Genomic DNA, 23,121 nt, shown 5'->3' on the forward strand with positions numbered 1-23,121 from the left:
GAAGCACTATTTACAATAGCCAGGTGATGGAAACAACCTAAGTATCTTTCTAGTAACCTGGATGGAACTGGAGAGGATTATGTTAAGCAAAATAAATTAGGAGAAAGACAAATACCAGATCATTTCCCTCTTGTGTGGAATATTAAAAAACAAAACAAACGAATAAACAACAGCAAACCCTTGAAATCACACTGAACTGTGGCTACCAGGAAAGGGAGGTGGAGGACAACAGCAAAGGGAGATGGGGGACTCAATGGACAATGTTGGAAGATTATTGGTGTGTGTGGTTTGGTAACACACAGTTACAGAGGTGTGAGCCTAACCTCTAAAACATATAGTATCATAAATCATGTTAAGTTAATAACTAAACATAGCTTAAAAAGAAAAAAGAAAAAGAAGTCTATTAATTTACAGTTATTATAATATCCTATCAATTAAAAACTCACCCGTTCTAACAATTTTTGAAGCTTTAATGCTTTTTCTTCCCGTAACTTTTCCCTCAGCTGCTGTGCTTTCATTTGCTTTTCCTCAAGTTTCTTCTTAGATTCTGCAATTGTTCTATTAATACAAACAAATGGACAGGAGGCACAAATGTTTACATAATAAAGTCAAAAATATTCTCCTTAGTCGCCAAAGTTTATAAAATAAATATACAATATATACAAAACTAATTTGGGGCTAACATTTCAGGAAAACATCATCACTTTTCAATGGTTCTGGAACTGTCCTAAAGTAAAGTGTCTTAAAATGTTATGCAGCAGCGCTACATGTTGAGAAAGTAGCTGGCTTCCTTTCTGTGAATATTCCAAATCGATTCCAAACGTCAGACCTTTTACGAGATGGTGAGGAGAGTTTCTCATGCATGTGAATTCCATGTCCTGGAGGTCTGGCAGGTTCCTCCTCTACAATATCTCCCCAGGATGTATTTTGACGCCAGGATTCACGGGCTGTTCAGAAAAAACAAAACCACTGTTACTGTTTAATAACAGAGTTCTATAAAAATATGTTTTGCAAACAGATTTTTAAAAGGCATCAGCAGTTCCTCTTCCTATTATTTTTATTTTTGCAAAGAAACTACACATAATAAAATAATCTGTTTTTTTACAAACATACACACAATACCTTCATAGTCTGCAAGGACATCATTCCAGTCCATAGACATACCACAGAAAGATACACTCCCACTGCCCACGCTGGCCTAAAAGGTAATAAGGAAAATTGAAAAACAAATACTTGGATACAATCATAACCTTAAAAATTAAACTACATATGGCATTCTCAAATCTTTGCTCATACATTTCACTTAATAAGATGATTCAAAATCATAAAACAGCCATATGCCTGTTATAGTCACAATAATCACCAAGATAAAAATACACCATAGCCTATGTATTTTAAGAGGAAGACAAGACCACTTGCCATTAACAGCAGATACAAATGAAATAATTTTAAGACATGTATATGCCTATTAATATCACTACATAAACTGGCATATTCAGAGCACATATCAAAAGAGCAAGATTACTTGTTAGGCATTACAATTTAATGGAAAAATATCTGAAACTCAAGTTATTTTTATTCCTTAAGAAATCCCTCTTATCAAGATATATATTCTCATTGTATAGTGACAGCAAGGCAGTGTATTTGCTTATTGTTAGAGTAAAATAAGGAAAATTTCTTGAATTCTTTTTCAGTCTCTACAACTATAATCTCAGTAATGTTAAGTTCTAATTTTCCTTAATTTCAAGTTCTTGATTTGTAAAATGAAAATAACTTTTAACTTGTCAACTGAAGTATATATATAAAACACAAAGTAATGGTAAAATGCTAAAAAAAAAAGATGTGCTATTGATTATTGTACAAATCTCAATTACACTCAAAATAATAATGATTTCTTTAATGATTTAAAATAGAACTAGATGAATGCTAAGTCCTTTTGGCCTAAAAATTTTATTTATGAATATAACATTTGAACAATTATGTTAAAATATCTAAAAGCTCACAGAAAAATCACTGTCGTTGTCAGTTTCAATGTTAATATCATTGTTTTCTTCAGCTTCAATTTCTCTAGTTAACTGTTCCTCTTCAGCAATAGCACTAGCAATGGCTTCTTCATTGGCCTTTTCTAGACGATCAGCTAACTCTTCTTTTTTAGCAAGAACTTCTGCCATGGACTACAAAGTTAAAAACAAACAACAAAGAAAAATCATCACTTGACCCAAAATTTAAGTAATCATCTCTTTTTTTATGTTCAAATGATATTCAAGAGGATGCCTAAAATAGCAGGGATCTAGAATTACAAAACCTGGGGTAGTATAGGTTCAACCACCGCCTCGCTATGTGATGTAGAAGTTTCCTAAAACTAGTATCTATTTTATATTCCATAAAATGTTACAATAACCATGACTTACCTTCTTAGACTGCTGTGTATGAGAAACTGTGAAGTTATATAAATAACAGGTATTATTATTAATTAAAAATGTAAATTTCATTTAAGTGCAGAAATTCAAACAATTATTGATCAAATATCTTAAAATGGGAACAAAAAGGAATAAATGCTATAATCATGATGATACTTTTTGAACATATACACTTTATTTTAAAACATTAGAAATAACACAAACAATATCATTAATAAATGTGACATCATTAATTAATAAACACCTACAATAAACTAAATATGTATACTATATCCTTTAAGGGAACACTAGAAAAAAAAGAACTATGGCTAATAAGCTAACACAGGATACAAATTGGAAATATGAAAGAGGAGAGGAAATAAAAGGGGTAACAAAAAAAGGGGGTAACAAAAACCAATAATGAAATTCCATGGAAATAATCTAAACACCTTAATAGATATTGTTACATTGGATAAAAAAAGAAAACACAACAATAAGCTCCCCATAAGAAAACTGCATAAAATATGAGAATACAGATTATAAATAAGAGTTACCTCACTAACACTAATCAAAAGAAACTAGTGGCTGAGTTTATAGCCAAAACAATGATTTCATTACTCATATATAACTTTACTATTTTCAAAATGAAAAATCAAGTATCTGCATATGTCATTATTTCTTAATTTAGAATTTTGTATTACAAGTTAAAATTTCAGTATAAACTTTAATGGAAAAAAGAAAAAACAGATCAACAGATCCACAGTAGGTAGGCTTCATAGTATCACATTTTTACAATATTGTCAGAAGTTGACCATAAACAGAAAGGTTTTCAGCCGCTTTTTGCTAAATTTCTGTTAAATAAGAAGAGTATAAGTTTTGTTTTTTTTTTTACTTTACCCAGCTATTTGTTTTTTTGTTTTTTTTTTTTTTTTACTTTACCCAGTGACAATACTGTATTATGGGAAAACAACAACAAATAACCATTCTCTCTCCACTGCAGCAATTCTCCATGAGCCCTCACTGAGAATCCAAAACAAAGAGTGGTTTCTGTAGAGTGACCCATAGAAGGACCTCTGATGTACAAACCAAATTAAGAAATTGTTTTTAAGCCATGATTTAATTAAAATTCTCTAAGACCTTTAAGGACATATTAATGTTCGCCTTAAAAGCAAAACTTTTTTTCAAGTACATAAATGTGACCCGCAAAATAACCAATGGTTATAATACACAGAAGCTTATTTCCACATGTGATCAAAATTTAAATGTTTAAGGAAGAATTTTTAAAGTATTTTTATGGATTTTTTTTTTTAAAGTATGGGATCTTTTTCCTATTTTAATATTTGATTCCTACAGGATCAATTTGCAAAATAAGTTTAATATGGTAGAGCTATGACAACAAAAAATATAAATGTAACTAATTTCTATCCCATACTAAACACACTACTTGTAAGACCATAATTATATTTCACCACTTAAAGCTTACCTCACTTAAAGGCCTACATTAAAAAAACAAATTGCTTGTAACTCCTTATTAAAGGAATCTAAGTATTTGTCTTTCTTTTTTTTAATGTCTATTTATACATATATAATTTTTACATTATTGTCTTTCTTATTAATGTAAAGCTTATTTTTCCCTTAAACCAGAAGTTATTTCTCTCTATAGAATGTATAATCTGGTCTAATACCATCTGCTGATAGCATCTTTCAGCATAACAAGGCATTAAGTTTTCAAAAAAAAATATGGGTTACAGAGATCATTTACAAAATAAAATTTGAATAGTTTTTTTCAAAAACTTTTTATATGGTATTATTTCTTCTTAAAGTTACTAAGTAACTTCAACATTCCTCCACAAAACAAAAAGTTTAAAGTTACTAAGTAACTTTAAAAAGAAATAATTCCAGGGCCTCCCCTGGTGGCGCAGCAGTTGAGTGCTGGTTCGATCCCTGACCAAAGGCGAGGGTCCCACATGGCACGCAGACCTCTACTGCCGCCTGCTGCTCCCCTCAGCAGTGTATTTCGTCAGTCTGCCTGTTCTATTCCCTGCTCTGGCTCTGGTGAATTCTCTCACCCTCCTGCACTTCTGATTGTACCCAGTGCTTGTATAAATAAATAAATAAATCTTAAAAAAAAAAAAAAGAATTCCATATAAAAAGTTTTCAAAAAAAAAAATATTCAAATTTTATTTTGTAAATGGTCTCTATAATCCATATTTTTTTCAAAACTTAATGCCTTGTTATGCTGAAAGATGGTATCAGCAGATGGTATTAGACCAGATTATACATTCATAAAGTTACTTTTAAACAAAACTAGACTGACCTATTCTAGATTATCTTTAGGTTAAATATTTTAATAATAAAGCAGGAAATAGGAAGAGATAAGCATAAATGAGTAGTCATCCCAAACCATAAACCAATACATTCTAAACCAATGCACATAAATTCTGCAATAGGGATGGTAAATGAATCTTATCCTAAAGATCAACTCCAGGCAAATGGTAGTAGCTATCTAAAGAACTCTGTTAAGATAATTTTCAAAGTCCAACTAGGCACCTTCTCCCAACCTCAGAGTGCTAGAGGTTACAGACAACTTTATTTATTTATTTATTTTACTTATTTATGCATACAAGAACAGGGGTGTAGGCCAGAGGTACGGGGAGTGAGAGGATTCACCAGACATACAATGGGGAGCAGAACAGGGAGATCTACTGAAATACACTGCTGAGGGGATCAGCAGGTGAGACAGGAGAGGTCTGCTGTGCCATGTGGGTTAGCTCCCTGGCCGGGGATCAAACTCATGTCATCCTGGCAATAGCTTGATAGCACTGAGACTTTAACCCTTGCGCCACCAGTCAGGTCCCGACAACTTTATTTTTGTTGGTTTAGTTTCTTAATCCTAAAGAACATCTGATCAAATCGCATACAAGCTCAATGATTTTGAACAAGTTACTTAAATCACAGTCTTATTTTCTTCCTCCATAAAACAAGAATCTTAGCTATATCAAAAAACTACCTTAAGAATAAAATATTACTACGGAATCACATATATAAAATGCATTGTTTAAAAAAGGGCTTTTACTATTATCGAGGTTTATATCTCTTTAGTATATTTACTCAGAATTCTGATAAGTTGTTCTTACCAGGTTAGCAGCACTCACATTTGAAATATCTGAAGGGTCCATTTCACTTTCTATCGGTGCTTTCTCTGCTGAAAGTTTATCCTCAGTTGTTTGCAAAGATGTGTCCACTTGCTGAGTAACTGAAACATACTCTGAATCAATGTGAACAGCAGGTATTTCCGAAGTTCGCATAGAATTGTCTTGTAAGAAACTACTGCCAGTGGTCTTGATATCATCCAATGTACTCACTGTGAACTAACAAAATATATTTGAAGAATGAATGAAAGATAATAAAAACTCTAGAAAGTTGATTATATTTACAAAAGGTATTTAACATGGCTTTTACAAAGACTGTCTATATCAAAAGAAGGCATTTTTCATCAAAATATATATTTTAAGGGTGCTTTACTAAAAAAAGAAACTTTCTCTCTTTAGATAATCTTAACACAGTATGTAAAAGTATCAACTGAAGACATAACACCAACCTCAGCTCTAAAAGAGAAATATACCATACAGAAGTACAGATTATCTGATCATGCAGTCTCATGCAATTCATAGTATTTAGGTTTCAACATCCTGCACACCTCCCTTTAGGAATATTTAACACAAACCAACAGAAATGTGAAAACAATCTAAAATAAATACAACATTGGCACTGGCCAAATACCTATCCATTTCTGCAAAATTTTCTGGTGTAGTTACTAGGAACAGGCCTTTAATTTCAGTTTCTACCAGATTACAGAAAGGTAGGTGTGATATTTTTCAACTATACTCAAAGTAATGAGCTCCAAGTACAAGAAATAAAATGTATATTGGTGAATTTAAAAGTCACTCACATCACTACTTAAATAAATATTATATAAACACTGCAGTAGCCATAAAACCCCCAATTTGATTATTTATATAAATATTAAACGTGGCCAAATGGTATAAACTACTTTAAAAATACTATTATTACTCAGAACTTAAAGTGTCCCAAAGTGTTGATTTTAGCAAAAACATTATTTAAATTGTATCACATTGTTTATGTTGTCATCAACATTATATATACATCAGTCACCATGGTTTATAATCTCCTTGGCAATATTTATATTAGCATTACTGAAGTTTACAATATAGTCAACCCTGTTTGTTAAAAAATCAATACCATTTATATAACAATATCAAAGCTAAACTATAGAGTTGAGAAAAGATATAAATATACTAATTCCATTTTTAGAATAACAGTGGAGAAAACAAGTATTATTAGTTTGGCCACCATAACAAGTGAACTTTTATACTGAAATATTTTAGCAATAGTTTAATTTCTCAAAAAGTTCTATGCATGCATTGCTCCTGCAAAACATGTAAGTTTATTCAATACATAAAACAGCATAACTTTAATACTGTTCATTTAATACAGCTAAAACACACTTTGTAAAACTACCAGATGTTAAATGATTTTTCAGTGATTTTCCTACATTAGAAAGCTTTTTAAAGTTTACACTAAAACAAAATGTACTGATATCAAGGACTCTGCTCCATATTATGGGAAATTAAAAGGCAACACAAGATATTGCTCACAAGGAGCCTCCAATCTCATGTAGGCATAAAACACACATACATTAAAGAATTAGGGAACATGAGGCATAATGTAGGATTAAGAGCCATCATCATTACTAAGGAAAACATGGAAGTAGAGTTACAGTTTCTAATAAAAATAAATATCCTAGAGTTAGAGAATTTTTAAAAACAGATTTTATTCTACACTATTAAATATTACAACTATTTTATGATTTAGTTACTTAAACTATGTAGCAAATCAAAAAATATATTAGTCATTTACATAAAATCATACTAGTTGAACATGAATCTTTACATGAACAAATATCTTTAAAATGTATTCCTTCATCAACTAAGTAACGAAAATATCAGAGACTAAAAAAAGTAACAGGATATTAACTTTAAGAATTGCATTAAATATTAGCAAATTATATCTGAATAGCAACAAGTAAAAGCAGAACAAGTACAAAATGATCCTTATTTTCACCATTTTAAATAAACTAAATGAAGAACACCAGTTTAGTTAAGTAATCGAAGGTAACAAATTTGATTGAGTTGATAATCATGATACCACATGTGACACTAAAGACAAAACACTTATTCCATCAAAAATACATAAGATAAATTGAATAATGAACAAAAAACTGAAGGACATCCCACCAAAAAAATCCTGAAACATAGTCTTCAAAATATTAATATGAAAGACAAAGATACGCTGAATAACTGTTCCTGGTGAGCAATATTAAATAAACAAAACAACAAACCACATGTGACTCTAGATTGGATCTTGGAATAGAGGTTTAAAAGTTCTATGAAGAAATTATTGGGACAATTGGAAAATTCTGAATATGGATGATAAATCAGATATATTAGTTAATGTAAATTTATCTAAATTTATCATTACAGTGTAGTTATGTGAGAATTCCTTTATTTTATGAGATACATGCTATAGTATTTGAAGGTGAATGGTGATGCTTATCCACGTATAGGACACAATATATGTATTTGACTCATAAATAGAGAAAGAAAAGGCAAAAATAAGACATGTGTATCTAGGTAAGGAGTGCAGGAGAGTTCACTGTTCTATTGTTGCAACTCTTCTGTAGATCTGAAATTTTTCACAATAAAAAGTTTAAAATAATGTAGAATAATGAGACATTCCAGCATAAAAAGGCATTAAAGAATTTTCAGATTGTACTACCTGGGTTCTTTCAGCAAGAGGATGGTCACAAGAGTGTAATGAGTCTTTGGGCCGAGATTCTATGGTATTAGAAGGTTCATCTCCAACAAATTCATCTTTTTGTGTGCTTTCATCAGGTAAAAGATGTACATTTTCTTTATCACTGTCATCCTTTGACCTTAATGCATCTCTTGCTAAGGAAACTTTTGGCATCATTACTGTTGATCGTGAACGAACAGGCCTTCCTCTCTGAACAGTCTCCCATCCTTCAGCATCCTTCCGTTCTATGCAATTCAGTGAAGAATATTAATCAAGATTTTTTAATGATAAAAATTTCCAAATAACTAGAAAATAGAAACATTTAGAACCTAATTCCCATTAAATCTAATTAATAAACATAACACAAATTATTGTGCAATGTGTGTTTTGTGTGGGGTATGTGTGTATAATCACTAATCCCTACAACTAAACTATAGGGTAGTTATAATTATCCCTATTATTCAAAAGATAATACTGAAGTTCAGATTAAGATTGGCTCAAAGCTACACAGTCAGATAGAAATAATAAACATTGATATAGTATATACTATGTGACAGCACTTTCTAAGTGCTTTACATACAATAACATATAATCTTCATGAAAACCCATAAGATCAATACTATCATCTCCATTTTATCAGAGGACAGAGAGAGGTTACATTTTTTCCCAAGGTCACAGACCTAGTAAAGATAAAGCCAAGATGCAAGTCCAGTGAAATTGGTTGTGGGGTCCATGCCCCCACTGGTTATGAATCCCCCTCTTTCAGAATTCAAATATAGGCCAGCTTCAAAGCCTAAATTCCTTCCTCTATCACAATACTATACCAAACCTTAACTTTCAAAAAGGCACTTCAATGATTGTAAGTCTACTGAATGTTAGTTGAAGGAGGCCTGGGGAATCTAATCCAATATTTCAACACTTATACAAGGAAATCAAGGGTCTGTGTCCAAAGTCACATAGTAAAATGGCCTAAATTAAGTAAGACTCTCTCACTAAAACGTCTGAAAACGTCACAGCTTGAGGTATATCTGTACATAAGCACAATTTAAGTTTTATAGGCTAGCTATAGTCTTTCAAATTTAATACAAAGATTCCAGTTTTGGTCAAGATGGAGTAGCCATACCTGAACAAAACACACATCAGCACTGAAGATTTTGAGAAATAGGAAAAAGTAGGTAAACTTCTGTGATACCTTACAATTTGAAAAGCAGCACAACAGTGAGTTCTGAGTTTCCTTATTGTTTTCAAATATATTCCAAGCAACACTACAAAAGCCTACAATTCAGAAGCACCACCAGAAATACACAAAATAGGTATCAGCAAAACCTGTCAATAATCTCTAAAACTGTCAATACACCGAACTCACTAATAAAAAGACACAGAGTATCTAGCTGCATTAGACTACTGCCAGAAAGTCCCTAAATACACCTAAGTAACAAGGATAAACATAGACTGAAAGTAAAAGAATGGAAAACAATTCTGCACACAAATGGCACCCAAAGAAAGGCAGGAACAGTCATACTTGTACTAGGACAAAACAGACTTCTAGCTTTAAAAAGTAACAAGAAACAGAGATAAAAGGAAGGTGGAAACAGCCATACTTGTAATTCAGACAAAATAAATTTCTAGCTTAAAAAAGTAACAGAGACAGGGATAAACACTACATAATGATCAAGAGAACAACACATAAAGAAAATGTAACACACATCAATATATACTCACCAAACAATGTGGCACCAAATTAGATCAAACCACTACTATCAAATCTAAAATCAGACACTGGAAAAAATACATAGGTGGTTGAACACTTCAACAGCCCACTTTCACCAATGGACACCAACGAAACAAAATATATAAGGTTGTAATTGCTCAAAAGAAAGAACACAACATTTGGATCTAGTTGACTAGACTCAAATAAAGCCAAATAAATATTTCTGTCAATTGCACATAAATCTTTGACCTGGACTGACACATACTGCATCACAAGACTATATCAAAAAAGTTTGTAAGACAGAAAACATACCAAGTATATTCTATGGCCATAAAGGTACTGAACTACAAGTCAACTACTAAAAGAAAACCAAGAAAATACTTTCATACATGAAGACTGAACAATACACTACTAAATGACTGCTGGGTTAATGAGAAAAACAAGGAGAAATCAAAAAATAAATAAATAAATAAACCAAACCTCAGGACAAATGATAAGGACACAACCTTTCCAAATGGATGAGACACAGCAAATGCAGCAGTAAGAGGGAAGCAGTAATAAGAGGGAAGTAAATAGCAATGTAGGACCACATTAAAAAACCAGAGAGACCCCAAACAACCAACCTTGTTGTTCATCTCAGGGAACTGGAAAAAGAACAACAAAAAAATCCAGAAGTCAGCAGAATGAAGGAAGTAATAAAAATTAGAAAAGAAATAAATGGAATAGAAATCAAAAGACAATGCAAAAGATCAATGAAATAAAAATCTGGTTCTTTGAAAAAAATAAACAAAATAGACAAATCTCTAGCTAGGTTCATTATGAAAAATTGGGAGAAAACTCAAGTAAATGGGATCAAAAATTTAAGAGACATTATTACAACAAACACTGCAGAAATTCAGAGAATGATAAGACATTACTATAAACATTTATATGAAAACAAATTCAACAAACTAGATGAAATAGATTCATAGAATTAATACAATCATCCAAGCCTGAACAGGTAAGAAATAGAAAACCTAAACAAAACAATCACAAGCAAGGAAATTGAAAGAGTATTCAAATCTCTCCCAAAAAACAAAAGTCCAGGACTGCACGGCTTCAAAAATGTGTTGTGCCAAACCTTCAAAGATGCTAATACCTATCATGCTCAAGCTCAAAAAAGAGAGAAAGAATTATTCCAAATACATTTTAAGAGGGCAACATTACACAACTATCAAAACCAAACAAAGAACACAAAAAAGGAAAACTACATAACTATCTAATGAGCACAGATGCAAAAATACTCAATATAATTGTAGCAAACTGAATCCAACGATGCATTAAAAAGATAATACATCATTACCAAGTGGGATTTACACCAGGGACACAAAAATCAATGTAATTCACCACATCAACAAAACAAAAAGCACATAATCATATCAACAGATGCTGAGAAAGGATATGGTAAGATTCAGCATTCATTTATAATGAAAATCCTAGAAACTATCTTAACATAATAAAAGCTAGATATGACAAATCCACAGCTAGTATCATTCTCAATGGAGTAAAACTGAAAACTTTCTCACTAAGATCTGGAACAGACAAGTATGTACACTCTTACTACTACTATTCCACACAGTATTTAGAAGTCCTAGCTAGAGCAATTAAGCAAGAGAATGCACTGAAAGGAATTTAAATTGGAAAAGAAGTAAAGCTATAATTATTTGTAGATGATATGGTAATATACAGACAACCCCCAAAATTCTATGAAAAACCTAATTGAAACAATAAACAAGCTCAGAAACGTGGCAGGATACAAAGTCAGCACATAAAAATCAGTTGCCTTCTTAAGAAAACTATCCCATTTATAATTTCAGCAAAAAAAAAAAAAAAATATCCTAGACATACACCTAACAAGGGAGGTAAAGGACCTATACAAGAAAAACTATAAAACATTGTTAAAAGAAATAGAAGAAGATACAAAGAATTGTAAAGTTATTCCCTGCTCATGGACAGGGAGAATCAATATTGTCAAAATGATACTATATTCCATATGATCTCTGTGAATAATGGAATCAGATAAGAAATGAGTAACAGAAAGAAAACATGAAAATTTCAAAACACTTAAAAATTAAACACATTTCTAAATAATTTATGGGTCAAAGATGAATTATCAAAAAACTTTTAAAATACACAGGTATGAATGAAGCTCAATCAAGATGAATAGTCTTACATTTTTAAAAACACTATTTTTAATTTTTTTAAAGGATTAACACCATTTTACACAAACTATATAAGAAAACAGAAGAGGAAGGAATACTTCCAAGTTATACAGCAATTATTAACCTAGTACAGAAATACACAAAGTCCACACATAGAAACTACATACCAGTACTTCCCATAAATTCAGATGCAAAAATCTTCAACAAGGTATCAGTGCATCATATGCAGCAATGCATAAAATGAATAAACCATCAACAAGCAGAATTAATTTCAAGTATGCAAACATGGTTCAACATTCAAGAATCAATCACTAAAATCTACCTCTGTCAATAGGCTAAATCAGAAAAGTCATAAAGCCCTATCAATTGCTACAAAAAAGTATTTCACAAAATCCACAATCAATTCATTAAAAAAACTCTTGTTAAACTTTAATAATTGAAGGAACTAACTCAACTGAATGGAAAGTCTCTACAAAAAAAGCCCTACAACTAATACATAGTAAATAATTTACAACCAGTGCATTATTTCCCCCAAGATCTAGAACAAAGAAATGATGTCTCTTTGTTGAACCAAGCTCCTTCAACACAGCATGGAAAGGAAGAGAGTATTAAAAAGACAGAAAAATTTCAGTGGCATTTTCAAAGGAATAGAACCAAGGTTATTGAAATTCATATGGAACCACAGAAAATGCCAAAATAGCTAAAGCTCTCCTGAAAAATGAAGGTATTGTACTTCTGGACTTCAACTATACTTAAAAACCATAATAATTAAAACAACACGGTACTAGAACAAAAATATACAAACCAATAGAATTGTCAGCCCAGAAATAAAATCACACATTTATGGAAAACTAATATATAACAAAGGAAAGTGGAACAAAAAAAGCTTCGATGCTAAGAGAATTTGACAGCCACATGCAAAAGAATGAAACTAGACCATTATCTCATGCCATACACAAAAGTCAACTCAAAATGGATGTAGACCCGGATGTAAAACCTGAAACTATAAAATACATAGGCTAAAACACAGGCAGAACACTCCATAGCATAAACTTCTGGAACATCTTTGCACATTCATCTCCAGCAGCAAGGAAAATAAAGGAGAAAATAAACAACTGAAACTGTATCAAACAAAATGCTTCTGTATGTGAAAGAGACATCCTACTAAATGTGAGAGTATTTACACACCACATTTGATGTCATTGAGGCCAAGCAGAGAACTAAGATTCCACCCACCCTAAAACAAGACAATTTGAGTCAGTTTTCCCTTCACTTTGCCCCTCCTTGGTGTCATTAGTGCCTAGTAGCAGCATCTATTCAGATGGTCAAAGTGATGCCCCGATGTTGCCGAATAGGTGTCACAAGGCTCAATTAACAGGAAACTGTATCAGAGTCCCAGAAAAGGAGAGAGGATATAAGACTGAATAAGTATCTGAAAGAACAGCTGAAAACACCCCAAATTTACCAAAAGACATGAAACTCAAGAAACAAGCAATAAATACAAAAGATATTTGTGCTAAAACACAAATACAAAGATATATGTGCTAAAACACATCATAAAAAAACCACTGAAAAGTGGAAACAGAGAAATTCTGAAAGCAGCCATACAGAAAAAATACATTATCAATAGAGAAACTTCAATTCAAATGACAGCAGATTTCTCATCTGAAGTATCTGAGGTGACGGGGAGTAGCACATTTTTCAGGACTGAAAAAATCAATCACAAATTCCATATACAGGAAAGTATACTTTACGAATGAATTGTAAATAAAGGCATTCTCAGATGAAGGGAAAACTAAGAGAATGTATCTCTAGCAAACTTGCCCTTAAAGAATGACTGAACAAAGTCCCTAAAGGAAAATGAATGTATTAACATAAGAACATTTAAAAGGTCAAAAAGAAAAGAACAATGGGATGCTACAAATAAGCTGGATATAAGAAATTATTCCAATTTTCATGAGTTGTTTTTTTTTTAAGATTTATTTATTTGTTTGTTTGTTTGTTTGTTTGTTTATACAAGCACTGGGTACAGTCAGAAGCACGGAGGGTGAGAGAATTCACCAGAGCCAGAGCAGGGAGCAGAACAAGCAGACTGACCAAGCACACTGCTGAGGGGAGCAGCAAGTGGCAGGAGAGGTCTGCGCGCCATGTGGGCCCCGCACAGGCGGCTGGGGCTCGAACCAGCGCTGCAGAAGCTGCGGGCAGTTTCGCAGCCCAGCGCTCAACCACTGTGCCACCGGGGGAGGCCCTTCATGAGTTTTTTTAACTATACTTGACAGAGAAAAAAATATTACAACACTCTCTGATGTACTCATTATAATTAAGAAAATTTTAGCAGTGAAGACAATAAAAGAACCAATTACAAGGTTTCTATATTTCACTTGGTGTTGTAATAGCAAAAACAGTAGGAAATAACTTGCGTATGTTAATGTAATACCTCAGACAACAACTACAAAGACTACACAAGCCAACACACTCCAAAACGCTATAAAATAAATCAAAGTGGAATTAGAAAAAATGTTCATTACCCACAAGAAGGCAACAAAACAGAAACAATGGAAAGACAACCAGCGAAAAAGTAAATCAAATGTCAGACTTAGGCCCTAACTATGAAAATCCATCTTACAAACTAATGGTCTAATATATCAATTAAAGGTACATTATATTCACATATGGAAAGATTCAGCAAAATAAAGATGTAAATTCTTCATAAGCTGATGAACTGTAATGTTATTTCTATCAAAATCTCAGCAACATTTTTTAGACCTAGGGAAGCTTATTCTAAAATTTACATAGAAAGACAACAGGACCTAAAACAGCTAAAAACAATTTCTTTTTTTTTTTTAAAGATTTATTTATTTATTTATATAAACACTGGGTACAGTTAGAAGCACGGGAGGGTGAGAGGATTCACCAGAGCCAGAGCAGGGAACAGAACAGGCAGACTGACCAACTACACTGTTGAGGGGAGCAGCGGGTGGCAGGAGAGGTCTGCGCGCCATGTGGGACCCTCGCCGGCAGCCGGGGATCGAACGGGCGCTGCAGAGGCTGCGGCCTGCTTCGCAGTCCGGGGCTCAACTGCTGCGCCACCAGGGGAGGCCCTAAAAACAATTTCTAAAAAGAGAAGGTGGAAGTAATCTTTCTACATGATGCTGATGCTTACCACAAGGGTAAAGTAATCGAGACCATGTAGTATGTGCAATAGACACGGAAAAAAAAGATGAAGCACAAACCCACCCACAGAGACCTACACAAATATAGTCAACTGATTTTTAACAAAATTTCAAAACAGAATTTCCAACAAAAGGTGGTAAAACAATTGAATGTCCATAAGCAAAAAAGTGAATCTCCATCTCTAAAACTCAGAGAAAAATCATCTGAATCAATAGCTAGTCACTGAGTTCTTTGACACCAAAATCATACTCCATAAAGAAAAGACCTCATGGACCTCACCAAATTGAAAATTTTGCTCTGCAAAAAGACTTTTGGAGATAATGGGAAGAAACAACACTCTGGCAGGAAAAATTCAGCAAAGAACCAATGTTGAGTACATATAATGACCTCTCACTACTCAGTAGTAATAATACCAAAAAAAAAAAATTCTAAGTAGAAAATGAGCAAAAGACATGAACAAACATACTAAAGAGTATATACAAAGGGAAAATAAATGCATAAAAGGTATTCAACATTATTAGTCACTAGAGAAATGAAAATTAAAATCACAATTGAGATGACACTATATACTTAACAGAATGGCTAAGATTAGACTACTACTGCTAATAGAGAATGAATTTGGAGTTAGAGGAGTGCTAAATAAAGGTATGAGATTTCTTCTTTAAGTTTTATTGAGATATAATTGGCATCTAACACTATTAGTTTAAGGTGTACAACATAATCTTTGATAGAGAAATTATTGCTATAACAAGCTTAGTTAATACTATCACTCACCATTTTTTTTTGTAGTAAGGATTTTTAAGATCTAACTCTTAAATTATTATATAAGATACAATATATTGATAGTATTGTTAACAATAAGCACCATGCTGTACATTACATCCTCATTATTTATAACTCAATGTTTATACCTATTAACCACCTTCACCACCCCCCTCCACCACTGGCAATCATCTATCTTCTCTGTTTTGATGAGTGTGGATTTTTTAGATTCCACACGTAAATAAGATCATACAATATTTGTTTTTCTGTCTGAATTATTTTACTTAGAAACTAACATCCCCTCTTTGGCACCCTACTGAATGGGAAAAAATTTTTGCACATAATACTAATGATAAGGTACTGATCACAAAGATCTACAAAGAGCTCACACAACGCAACAAAAACAAAGTAAACAATCCAGTTGAGAAAATGGGCAGAAGAGCTAAAAAGACACGTATCCAAAGAGGAAATGCAAATGGCCAAGAGGTATATGAAAAAATGTTCAACATCACTTGTAATTAGGGAAATGCAAATGAAAACCACAATGAGATACCACCTTACACCAGCGAGAATGGCACATATATATTAAAAAAAAAAAAAAAAAAACACAGGAAACAACAAATGTTGGTAAGGATGTGGAGAAAAAGGAACTCTGCTACACTGCTGGTGGGAGTGTAAACTGGTCCAACCACTATGGAAAGCTGTGTAGAGATTCCACAAGCTACCAAAAATGGAGCTTCCATATGACCCAGCAATTCCACTCCTTGGAATCTACCCAAAGGACACAAATATATTAATTCAATCCCATGTTTACTGCAGCACTATTTACAATAGGTAAGATAGGGAAACAACCCAAATGCTCAAAAATAGATGACTGGATCAAGAAGATGTGGTATATATACTCAACGGAATACTATTTAGCAATCAAAAAAAGATAAATTCATGCCATTTGCAACAGCACGGATAGAGCTGGAAGGGATTATGCTCAGTGAAATAAGCCAGAAGGAATAAGAAAAATATCGGATGGTTTCACTTATAGGAGGAATGTAGGGGAACCAAATAAGGGACCTGGAAAAAAATATTATTATAATAAGTAAAAAACAAAATTAACAGGCAACTATTAATTAGAGATACTCTGGGGGGGGGGGGGGGGGAAGGGATCAAAACAGGAGGGAATGTGTCCTTACACAAGGGACTATGATGTTAGTAAAAGGTTAACTAGTGGTAGGAATTTTGTGGGGACTATACCTGAGAGGAGAAAGCATGCATTGTACAAAAAGGAGGCATTATTTAAAATACATATAAAATAAAATAAAAACAAAAAAAGCATCTCTTCTTTGAAAGTTTCCTGATAGAATGAAATACTGTTTAAAACTTGGATCTAACCATAAACCAGTAAATGGCCAAAAGTATCAGTAAAAATTTTTAAATTTTGTCCCACTGAAGCAAGTCAAGAGGAATATATCAGAATTAAAACAATAACACAGGTCTCTTGAACATTTTAGTATTAGTGATGGAAAAATTAAATTTTTAATGAAACTTCAGGAAAAATTACATTAAAAATCTATTCCCATATTGAAGAATGTTTGTTGAAAACAGAAAATTATGAAATTTAACCATCCAAAAGCTTCTAAATACTTACAGTAATCTTAGGATAGAAGTACACAAAATTCAAAATTATATTTGTTATAATTTTTATACTCTAGAGTTGTATGATTTTTAATATTTTACAATATTATTTATAAATGTCTTTAATATAAAGAGGCATTAAATTCAAGTTAGTACAACCAACAACTGAAAAACTAAAATAATCCCAACCTGATCATGATTTGCTATCATTTTTATTGTACTTAATTCATTAATATTCTGTTTAGGGCCCTTACATCAGTATTCAAGAAAAAAATGAGATATTCTAATGAGGTTTTGATATTAAGGTTATGCTGGTATCATAAAATAAGCTCTACTTTTTTATTTTTTAGAGAATTTCTGTAAGATTGGTATTTTTACCTTAAACATATGTAGAATTCACAGTCAAAGCGATCTTGATCTAAATTTTCTTTGTGGAAAATTTTTGTGGACTCATTTTTTTAATACATGTTTTTAAGTTTTTCTAATTCTTGCTATGCAAATTTTATGATTTTGTATTTCGGGGGAATTTGTCAATTTTATCTAAATTTCTAAATCTAGTATATAATATTATTCCTAATATCCTCCCACTGCCATTTTAACATCTGTGGGATGTCTACCCACATCTCTATTTCATCCCCCCTACTGCACTTTGCCACTTCTCTTTCTTCATCAGTGTTACTAGATATCTGGACCTTTGGCTTTGTTGATTTTCTCTGTTCTCAACTATGTATTTTTTTCCTTCTATGGTCCTAGGCTTTACTTTGTTCTTTTCTAACTTCTTGAAGTAGACAAAAAGTGTGGGTTTTAGGTTTTCTACATGCAATTAAGGTTAACAGAAATTTTCCCCAAAGCATAGCTTTACCTTAATCCCACAAGATTTTAAAAGTTTATTTTCACTCAATTCACATTTTCTACTATTCATTGTGATTTGTTCTCTGACTCATGGTTACTGTAGGGTAAATGATTTTCAGGCTTTTCCGCCATCACCATTAGGATTTGCCTGATGGGGGGTGGGGGGGACCTGCATTTTGTTACATTGTTATATTCAGTTGCATTGTTTACTTCTGTGGGCCATGGTTGCAGTATTGATATATTCACCCAGAGAAGCAGAAGCAGAGAGAGAGAGAACATGAGAAAGGGAGAAAGAAGCCAGAGAAGCCCAGAGTGAAGATTTTCCAGGGACCTGGGGGCCTCCCGGCCTCCTGGCCCCCGGGCACCCCTGCTTGCTGTGTACCTGGTTGTTACACTACATGTAAAAGCTCAATAAACACCTGAGAAAGGCACCAAGGGCTCTAGGACTCTCCTTTACTGCGTCTGCTCCAATCATAGAAAACCTGCTCTGTGCCCTTCCTGGCGCTACAGTTACTCAGATATATATTCCAAAAATATGGGAAATTTATAACTTTTTTTTGATTGATTTCTAATTTAATTTTACTGTATTCAAAGAGATAGCATGTTACCAACCTGAAACTTGTTTAATGGTTGTGCATGTGTCAATTTTAGTAAATGTTCCACATGTACTTAAATATGTATTGGAACTTAGTGGCATGACAATGTATCCTGTATCAAAACTAATCCTCTTCCTGCCAAACACAACTATAAAAGTTTGACAAAAATATATAAACTGTTAAGCCATTAAAAAACATCCAGTATAGGCAAGATTTGAGGGACTACAACTCTTGAGAAAAAAGGATACACATTCACCCTAGAATTTTCTATAAAGACATTTGGAATCCACTGTTCCAAGGAAGTGAGTTCTAGCAGAAACCAGAAGTCCCTTCTGACTAAAAAAAAAAAAAAAAAAAGATATTGGAGTTCAAAGAATCCAAAGTAAAAACTGGACACAGGGGGAAATTGCAAGCATGATATTCAAAAAAAAAAATCTGCATTCAATCTTTCCTTAAGAAGTTTGACAACTGTTAAGCTTTGCATATACAGGGCAAAACTCCAAGACACCCAGCAGAAAGCAGCAGCTGGGATGCTAATGAGCTAAGCAGATATTGTAGCAACTATACAGTACTCAAGAAACAAAAGCTGAAATTCAGGAATGTAGTGGCCTTGGCAAACACCTGAAGTCTTCAGTTGAGACCCCCAAAGGAATGAAGATGTAACTAAAATACATCAACTTTGGGCCTCCCCGGTGGCGCAGCGGTTGAGCGCTGGGTTGCGAAGCTGCCCGCGGCCTCTGCGGCGCCGGTTTGATCCCCGGCTGCTCCTCGGCCACCGGAGGAGGGTCCCACATGGCGCGCAGACCTCTCCTGCCGCCCGCTGCTCCCCTCAGCAGTGTACTTCGGTCCTTCTGCCTGCTCTGCTCCCCGCTCTGGCTCTGGTGAATTCTCTCACCCTCCCGCGCTTCTGACTGTACCCAGTGCATGTATAAACAAAACAAACAAACAAACAAATAAATAAATAAAACATGCCTCTATTAAAAAAAAAAATTTAATAAAAAAAAAAAATAAAATACATCAACTTTAATAAAACCTCAAACCAAATGTTGAAAGAATTAAGGTGATCTGCTTGTTCTTTATCTACTTTCCAGAGGAAAAGTAATCCTTTTAGAAGGAATCCCTTCAATTTTTAATAAACTATGTTAAACATACAATTAAATATTATGAGGCATGCTAAAAAGCAAAAAACAACAACAGGATCAAATAACTAAGAACTCCCCCGAAGTATTAAGTATTAAGAAGTCACAAGTAGTTCAGATAGTTACACTTTACATAGACTTTAAAAATAAAATAGGCATTATTATGGATTAAAAACAAGAGAACAGAAGATTATAGACTAGAAGACATAACAGTAAGAAGTTTCTGGACTGAAGCATAAAAAAAATCTCATAGACAAATCCATTATGCCACATTCATTCAGGTATTTTATGTCTTTATTGACTCTTTGTCTACATAGACTCTCAGTTGTTGAGACAGTTACTTTAAAATATAGTATGACTACAGATTTTTCAATTATTTCAAATTATTGCTTAATTGTGTTTTAAAGATATGTACATATAAATTTAGAATTACTTTATCTGTTAAAAATAACCCTTCAATAAATAAAAAGTATCTAGTATTAAACACTTTCTTTTCAATATTGTACTTCCCACCTTCCAATGTACATGTTTCTCTCAGGTTTGATACCATCTTTTTTTTTACTTTTTCCAGAGAATATACCTCTAATATTCTGCTGAGTGAGAGAGACAGAGTCATCATACTGTTAAGAGTTGCAGAGAAGAAAAAGAACCTAAGCTGTTTCTTAACATACAAATACTACCTTGACCTTCACCTCAAGATACCTGCTCCTACCAATTTCCAACTCCCAAAAGTTCCATGGGGCAAACTGGATTGGTTTAAAGTTTTATCCATTCTGAGGTAGGTTTCAGCTCAGGTTACTCAAATGTCACCTGGGTCTTTCTATTTTCTACTACCCAAAATATGTTCATATTATCTTTCTTCCGCAATTTTTCCTTTAAGTCCTATTTCTAAATCCTTTAATATCATTTTCATAAAATTCAGAGAAAGAGTAGTAAATGTATATCTTCAATCTGTCATCTTTAACAAAAATAATTTTTATAGTCTATCACAAATGTCAATATAGAGCTACTGCTTTATAAATGGCTTAATACACCAAAATTAACCTGCATAACAGTGCACTAAAGCCTCAAAACTGAAGAACAAAGTGGTCAAAAACAAAACCTCCTGATATACTAACAAGGGTATTTTTAAACCTACTTGTAATCAAGATGTTTCATTTCATCTCAATTAAATGGGTCATAATCATGAATAATAATCTGAGGGTACTGCTTTAAATAAAACCATATGTGCTAGTACCACGACATCTTTAAGATTCAAAATTTTGATTTTTAACACATTTCTTTTAGGCTCTCAACATATAGAAGTGAAACTTAGAAAGGAAAAAGTAAACTGTAGAAAGAGAAAGAACTCATGCCTTCATTCTCAATTTTCTACACCTCTATATAAAAAAATCAAGAGGTACAGAAAGTAGATTAAATAAGAAATATTATATGAAATAAGTCAACAGAACTTACTATGACCAAAATGGACAAAAATCTACTTATAATGTAAAAGCGGAAATACCTGTTATGTTCAAAAAAAAAATTCTGAATCTAAAAGCCCCCAAATGATTTTTCATTGAAGGAAAAAGCAGTATTCTCATGCTGCTCCTACAAATTCACTATTACTATTATTCTAGAGTTCAAAGTATCTATAGATGTAAATATATAAAATTCTCTCTAGATTTCTATATAAAAAGATTTTATGAAGGAAATTCTCATGGAACAAGTCCAAGATAGACTCTCAGAATAACAGCCCTTCTATTTACTTATGCACCTTAGTAATTCTGGTGATATCGAACACAGATGTGTAAGCAAAGACATACACAGACATTATATTATGGTACCAAAATAATCCTCAAATACTAATGAAATGAAGTAATGACTTCATGGCTTCCTAGAGGATAGTCTAAATTACCATAAGTCAAAAAGAGCTACAAAAGACATACTAAATGAACTGACAAAAGACGGGCCTCTCCTGGTGGCACAGCGGTGGAGCACTGGGCTGTGAAGCTGCCCACAGCCTCTGCAGCGCCAGTTCGATCCCCAGCCACCTGCGAGGGGCCCACATGGCGTGCAGACCTTTCCTGCCATGCCCGCTGCTCCCCTCAGCAGTATATTTCGTCGGTCTGCCTGATCTGTTCCCCGCTCTGGCTCTGGTGAATTCTCTCACCCTCCCGTGCTTCTGACTGTACCCAGTGCTTGTATAAATAAACTAATTAATTAAAAATAAATAAATAACTGAACTGACAAAAGAAATCACTCTCTTAAAATTTATATAGTACAAACCTGAGACAAGCATGATTCCCATAAAGTTTTATAGAATGCTGAAAAGTAGTTATCTTCACTTTTTAAGATTATTTTATCAATTTTAACTAAGGCAAATTAATATCAGACAGATGATCCAAATAATAAAATACATAATGCTATTATCAACCATTTCAAGTAAAATAAGTATTTGCTTACATATCCACCTGTCTGCTACATAAAAAGATTGATTCAAAATCACTTGCCATTTTTGCGAGAAGACTTCTGCACTGTTAATGGTGGGCAAGACTGAGGTGTTACATCTGAAGGTGCAATTGAGCCTGTATGATGAGCCTTTACCTTGTCAGCCCAACTGACACCTGTGGGAGCCAATCGGGGAGCAGCCATTGTGCCAGGTGAACCCCTACAGAGAAAATGACTACATTAATAAGAAGCCAAATATAAAAGTCAAAATTTAAATATAGTATCTACTACATTTTAAAACTAAATAAATTATGTGTTTATTTACAGACCAAAATGCAATTTAAGGCAAGT

General features: G+C 33.1%; 1 protein-coding gene across 2 annotated transcripts in view; it reads right to left on the bottom strand.

Annotated features, from left to right (window-relative positions):
* SCAPER (S-phase cyclin A associated protein in the ER) overlaps positions 1-23,121 on the bottom strand; it is a gene marked incomplete at both ends in the record, with an annotated part of 375,287 nt that overhangs the window by 342,053 nt on the left and 10,113 nt on the right. The window contains 7 exons of one of the 2 annotated variants that reach the window (XM_084239451.1): positions 447-558; positions 830-947; positions 1,123-1,198; positions 2,004-2,174; positions 5,555-5,770; positions 8,259-8,521; positions 22,833-22,990. In XM_084239451.1, the coding sequence (XP_084095577.1) occupies positions 447-558; positions 830-947; positions 1,123-1,198; positions 2,004-2,174; positions 5,555-5,770; positions 8,259-8,521; positions 22,833-22,990 (1,114 nt within the window). Of the gene's footprint in view, positions 1-446; positions 559-829; positions 948-1,122; positions 1,199-2,003; positions 2,175-5,536; positions 5,771-8,258; positions 8,522-22,832; positions 22,991-23,121 lie in introns of both variants that reach the window. The other variant, XM_084239450.1, reaches the window with a different exon arrangement.

The sequence above is a fragment of the Talpa europaea genome (assembly GCF_964194135.1).
Source record: "Talpa europaea genome assembly, chromosome: 8".
NCBI classification, from domain to species: domain Eukaryota; kingdom Metazoa; phylum Chordata; class Mammalia; order Eulipotyphla; family Talpidae; genus Talpa; species Talpa europaea.